Here is a 6,313-nt window from a genome sequence, read left to right as displayed (position 1 = left end):
ACATTTCAATTTATTAAATTATCTGTTTTCAACCATATTCTTCTTATAGTGCATTTTTATTAATAATTTGACCATTAACGTTCATCATATTTTAACAAATTCATTAAAAAAAAACCCTAAAATGTTGAAGAGTACAAAATTTTAATTTTTGTAAACACATTCAATCATATTACTAACAAATAAAATGGATAATAGGGCTAATATAAAGGTGTAATCAAATATGAAGAATTTAAATGAAAATTTTGAAATGTGAAAGACTCGAGATAAAAGGGACGCCAAACTTTTTTTTTTTTTTTTTTTAAAAAGCCAAAATTGTATTATAAATTTAATCTATAATTTATGTATTGAACTTTGTATCATACCAAGAACATGCACCAGCCTCAATCCATCATTAACCATCAAAAGGACTCGTTAATCATAGCTTTAAGCTCTACGTAAAGTGCTAATTACGTAACAAAGCAACAAAGCCATTGAATTGCCTTCCCCACCCAGAGTTCGTAGAAAAAAAAAACACACACACACACTCACTTTTTAAACCCACTTCGAAGTTTCTGGCAAGTTTAGGGTACTTATAAACATATCCATCAAGCGCTCTCTCTCTATCTCTATCTAAAGAGAAAACTACTCCAAAGTTCAAACATGGGAAGAAGAAGAAGAAGCTCAAGCTCATCATTTCTATCACTCTTCATCTTCTTTGTCTCTTTCACTTCTCTCTCCATTACTTCTCTCTCTTCCGACACAGACACCTTTGTCTTCGGAGGCTGCACTCAACAAAAATACACTCAAAACTCACCCTACGAATCCAACCTCAACTCCCTCCTCACCTCTCTTGTAAACTCAGCCACCTACAGTTCCTACAACAACTACACCATCACTGCCTCAACCACACAAGACACACTCTACGGCCTTTACCAATGCCGTGGTGACCTTTCCATGCCTGACTGTGCAACTTGTGTGGCTCGCTCGGTCACCCAAATCGGCGTTTTGTGCCCCCAAACTTGCGGTGGAGCCGTACAGCTTCAAGGGTGTTATGTCAAGTACGATAATGCTACGTTTCTAGGTGTGGAGGACAAGACTGTGGTGTTGAAGAAATGCGGACCGTCGATTGGGTATGATGATGATGCTATGAGCCGTAGAGATGCGGTGTTGGGTGCTTTGACTAGCTCTGGAGGGGCATATAGGGTTGGTGGGTCCGGTGAGGTACAAGGTGTGGCACAGTGTGTTGGGGATTTGAGCTCGGGTGAGTGTCAGGATTGTGTCTCTGAGGCCATCGGACGGTTGAAAAGCGATTGCGGTGGGGCTGTTTATGGTGATATGTTCTTGGCTAAGTGTTATGCAAGGTACCAGACTGGTAGTGCACACAGTGTTTACTCCAAGGCTCATCATGGTAAGCTAGCCCATTTTACTACTTCTACTACCAAAATGTTTCCACTGATTTGGTTCACTGTTTCAATTCTTCTTGTAATGTGAGTATGTGACACTGTGTGAGCGAAGTAAAATCAATCTGTACACATTGGGAAAATTACTGATAATCATGATGGATTTGTATGTGTAAATCAATGGGGGCAATGCCTGTATAAACGAATGGATTATTGACAAATGTATTTTTACTTCTTAACAAATGTGTATTACAACATCTATTATTCCTTAACTTGTGTCTTTAAGACACTCTCGGTCATGAACAAATCAACATGGCTATGATTTTGTAAGAAATTACAAAAAATGGCTTATCAGGGGTGGAAAATATTGTGGTCAATCCTTGGTTAGTTTGTGGTATGGGTAGCAATTGGAACTAGTCTATTTGTATAATCAAATTTGATTATCCAGTATTAGAGTATAGATTCTGAACTTTTCAGCCATGTTGATTGTTGTGGCCAATCCAGGATTAATTTGTGTTATGGGTAGCAATTGAATCGGTCTAATTGTATACTCAATTTTATTTGATTTTCCAGTATTAGAGTAATAGAATATTCTGAAATGTTCAGCCATATATGTTGATTGGATCTGGGAAAAGGCCAAAAGGGTACAGCATTTTTCTTTAATAAAGAAACATACAAATTTAAATATGTGGGGAAAAAACCTATGAAATTTGTAAGTTTTGTCAGTGAACTCCATTGTTTATAGGTTGTGGTTGCTTGCAGATAAATCGACTAATGACGGTGAGAAGACATTCGCAATAATAATTGGATTATTAGCCGGAGTGGCTCTACTCATTATTTTCCTTACATTCATAAGAAAGGTGTTTGAGGGACCAGGTAATTAAATTCTTCACTTTCTTTTATGCCTTTAATTTAATATCTTCCTCATGTACTTTATTTCATTTCCATGTAAGAACAGGAAAAGCAGAATCAATGTTAATAAGTGTTAACTTTTGATTGTTTGGCTGTTACTCTTTTCGTGCAGGTAAATAAATTATATATGTTTGTCAAAGTTATCGGCACACAGCACTCAAATTCTCGACCTCTCTCCTCAAGTGATTTGCTTTTTTAGACTCTTGCTCTTTTTGCTTCCTTTTTTTTTCCTAATGATGCCTACTTTTCCTCTGCCTCACTCTCTTTCCTATGTTCTTCTCTTGGATTTGCTTTATTTCTCACTCCAAAAGGATGATTATAAGAAGGATTGAAAGACTTGTGATGGGGCACTTACTCGAAAAAAACCAAAGTTTAAAAGGGGATAAAAGGAGACTTAAAAGATTCCACTTTCTTTTCCTATTGACAAATCTGTTTTGTCTAGATATGAAAATGGCATATTCTTTATGTAAAGTTGCAGATGATGTTTCTTCTTGATGTTGTATTCGTGTTATTAATTTTATTTACTTTTTTGTATCCTCATAATACAAGGATTTTTTATAAACCACTCAAAGCAATATAATTCCCGGCCCCAAATGATATGCCAATTAACATTCCCAACCCAGAAATATTTGATTACATAATAATATTATATACTCTTATCTTAATTTCAAAGTTTTGACTATTACTCTTTTTTTTTTAGATTGTTGGTAAGAAAAAAGTATTATATTTGCAATGCATAGACATGTACTTAGAAACACTTGAACAAGCCAATATATATTACAAATCAGTAACGTCTAAAGTCTTAAAAAAATAAAATAATAATAAAATTTTAAATAAAAAAAACCAAACTACTTATTGTTTTATGCAAAGATATTGGATGCAAACAAATATTCAAAAAATATTTTCATAAGAGATAGCTAGAGCCCATGCCACGCTGCTAGAGTTCACTAAAATAATATATTCAAACATTAGCCCATGTCATCAACATTTAGCATGTTGTGCAATTTTAAATCAAATTAAATTTGGTTTAGATGCTTACTTGCATGCACCTTCTCTTGAAAATGGTTTAATGGTGTATTACCTTTATAAAAATTATAAAAAAAAAATAGAAATGTCTTACAACACTTGCTTCCTTGGATCAATCCATGAATCTTCCACTTGCTCAGTTAAGGAAATAGTGCTTGTCAACGCATTTGTCGTTGATTAAGGATGTATAACCTGACACGTTTGGGTTTTATGGATGGAATGCTCTTGAATGAATTTGTCAACTTTTATGTTTGTTTGTGTACATCTTTTGCTTTTTTCTTCTTTTTAACTTGTGTAGAGCTTTTTAAAACTACAATTTTTCAAAGTATAATTTAGCCTTAACGAAAAACAATCAGCAAAAAGCTAAATAAACCGATATCCAATGCAAACTATATGATATTAAGAATGAGATGATGATCTTAATGGATGATGTGCTGAAAGCCTAAAACTTCAATTGATGAAACATGTGGAGATTAAAGAGGTGGGCATTTTATGGACACTCAGTGTTTTGGATTTTGATGGAAGGTAGGAATTAATCTAACAAGGAAGGAATGAATGGAAGATGAACAAATGGTGTTTTTCTTGTCTCTAGTCGTCCTCCCTGGGTTTTTTGAAATGAAAACTTATTTCTATTTCTCCAAAAATTTTAGATTTCTTTTTTTAGGTGGTATTGAGTGTTTTGGACGCATGCAATATCACACACATGTGGGTCCTATAGGCAAATGAGATGAGCTGTTATCATGGTCTAACAGTGGTAAAACAATGTTGGATTGACACAAATGTGATGCCATTGGAATGATCAAAAGGCTTCAATATGGCGAGCTCCAAAGTACAAAAAATTCACACAAGCCAAGATAACTCTCAAGAAAATGAAAAGTGGGATTTTGGAACAAAATATATGCCAATAACTTCCCCATTCTAAATCGTTAAGATTCAGCATTGGTATCTTGATAAAATTGGTGTTCAAACTTTATGGTGATACTTGATTCTCAAAAAACAAATATGGCGATACCTTGTTTGAGCCAAATTGAGGCTGGTAAGGCCGAGAGTCAAGTCTGTGAAAGTGGATAAAATCGTGGAAAAATCCAAGTTTTACACAAAATCAGCTTGGTCTGCTTACTTGTTTTAAACTATTTCATCGGATTTTCTCTTATTTGCCGAATACGAATCAAGCAAAATGATAATAAATCATTTTGAAAAATGGACTAAACCACCCGATATCCCACCTGAATTGACAGTTCTAATTCTTGATCAAAATTGCATAAACTTGGTACCATTTTAGAGTAGTTAGGCAACACTAACTTTCTAACTACGCTGTAGGGTTATAGATTGGCCCAATTATTTAATTCAATTATCTAAGTTGATTAATTAGGTCAAATGACATGCAATACCATGAAAATACTAACAAATCATAATTCTAATCTAGAGTACAGTAGAAATTAAATTTGACAGAGTGATTTATTGATTAATGGGGAAAACTTTCTCAAGACAAAAGCCTCACTGAATGAATTTTAGGTTACTACTTCCAAGAATTGACTAATCAAGAATTAAGTGATTACAAATACAAAGAATCTTACCACTACCCAACCAATACCTACCTACAATAGAATCCTTATACTAACTCCAATTAGACTTGTTCTTATAAAGACTTCTTCAATTGCACAAATCTCTAATCCCAGCAACTCGAAATTTATTATTGGATGCAATGTTCTTTACTATACACTTGTAGAAGAGAAAGCAACTTTGTCACGTAAGACGCATAAGTGAGCAATAACTTCACAAGAAGTATGTAGATTTTTTGTGCAACTCTCTGTGTATGATGACGGTTGTAAAATAAAGCTTTTATATTATCTAGTAGGTTAGAAAATAAAACCCTAGAAAGCCAAGTCATCATGGACTGAAAAACAGATCTAAAAATTCAGAACTACAAAGTTCGATAAATCAAGACGTATCAAGGTTCATTAATTCTCGATAAAAGCAGGTATCGAGCTAGGTACTAAGCCACCAATTTTCAGCTTTTCACAATTATTTCTTTGTGCAGTCTTCATGTTTTCAATACTACCATTTGTAAAATCTTTTCAAAATACTTCATGATATTCTCGAATTCACTGAAAACTACCCAAATTCAAGTAAAGTGTGTTTTGTTATAGGATATGTCAAGTACATGAAAATATAACCCTAACAAATACCAAGACACCCAAACTAGAGGTTGGAAAGGCCATCAACTAATGCTTAAAAGGGAGTTCTGTCAACAATATTTTGACCAGCCTTTTCTTCTTTAGTAAATAATAATGCAATCCAGCATTTAGTGGATTACATGCTGGTATAATGAGACATGAAAATTGCTTGTTTTCTCTCTAAAAGCAAGATCCACACAGTATATTTACTCACCGATTATTAGAGCTTTTAGTAATGACTATGACCTAAAGTGGAAAACTTAACGCAGCAACGTTTAGATAGAATTAATTTCATACCACATAGCGCTTGACAAATCATCGAATATTGAAGTCTAATGGCTACAAGTTTAGTTGTTTATCCCAATTATGGTTGCGAGGCCAAACCTTTTATGCTAGACTGAGTATATACTATTTAGCAACCCTCCACCCCCCATATAATACAGTTCTATGGAATCAACCACTGGGATTGCTGAGCTTATTAGTTAAGGAACCACACAGACAGAGAGATAAAAGAAAAACTTAGCATGAAAGAGATTGTGGTCTTCCAGGAAAGGAACCAAAAAGAGGTATTCATTCAAAAAAATAAAAGAAGCAAGAGTCATTATTTATGCCCTGAAAGAAAGAAGTCCTGATCTATTACAGCTAGTATATACCAATATAACTTTATCTGTCGATAGCCTTTCAATTTGATAATCAGCATATAATTAATATGCAAATGCACTGTTAAGCAATATGGCCATCTTTTTCAAACATCCCATGATTGATACAAAGATATCAATAATGCTAATCTCTTTCGGTAGCTTTTGGTGTACATATTAC

At 34.1% G+C, this 6,313-nt stretch overlaps 1 protein-coding gene across 1 annotated transcript; it reads left to right on the top strand.

The window, feature by feature from the left end:
• Positions 1–531: 531 nt before the first annotated feature.
• LOC142605765 (plasmodesmata-located protein 7) lies at positions 532–2,834 on the top strand. Its single transcript, XM_075777207.1, has 3 exons — positions 532–1,387; positions 2,142–2,255; positions 2,404–2,834. The coding sequence occupies exons 1-3, from the start codon at positions 640–642 to the stop codon at positions 2,409–2,411; spliced, it is 870 nt and encodes a 289-aa protein (XP_075633322.1). The 5' UTR covers positions 532–639; the 3' UTR covers positions 2,412–2,834.
• Positions 2,835–6,313: the final 3,479 nt, after the last annotated feature.

Source organism: Castanea sativa, chromosome 1 (assembly GCF_040712315.1).
Source record: "Castanea sativa cultivar Marrone di Chiusa Pesio chromosome 1, ASM4071231v1".
Taxonomy (NCBI): Eukaryota; Viridiplantae; Streptophyta; class Magnoliopsida; order Fagales; family Fagaceae; genus Castanea; species Castanea sativa.
This window is presented reverse-complemented; position numbering and strand designations above follow the sequence as displayed.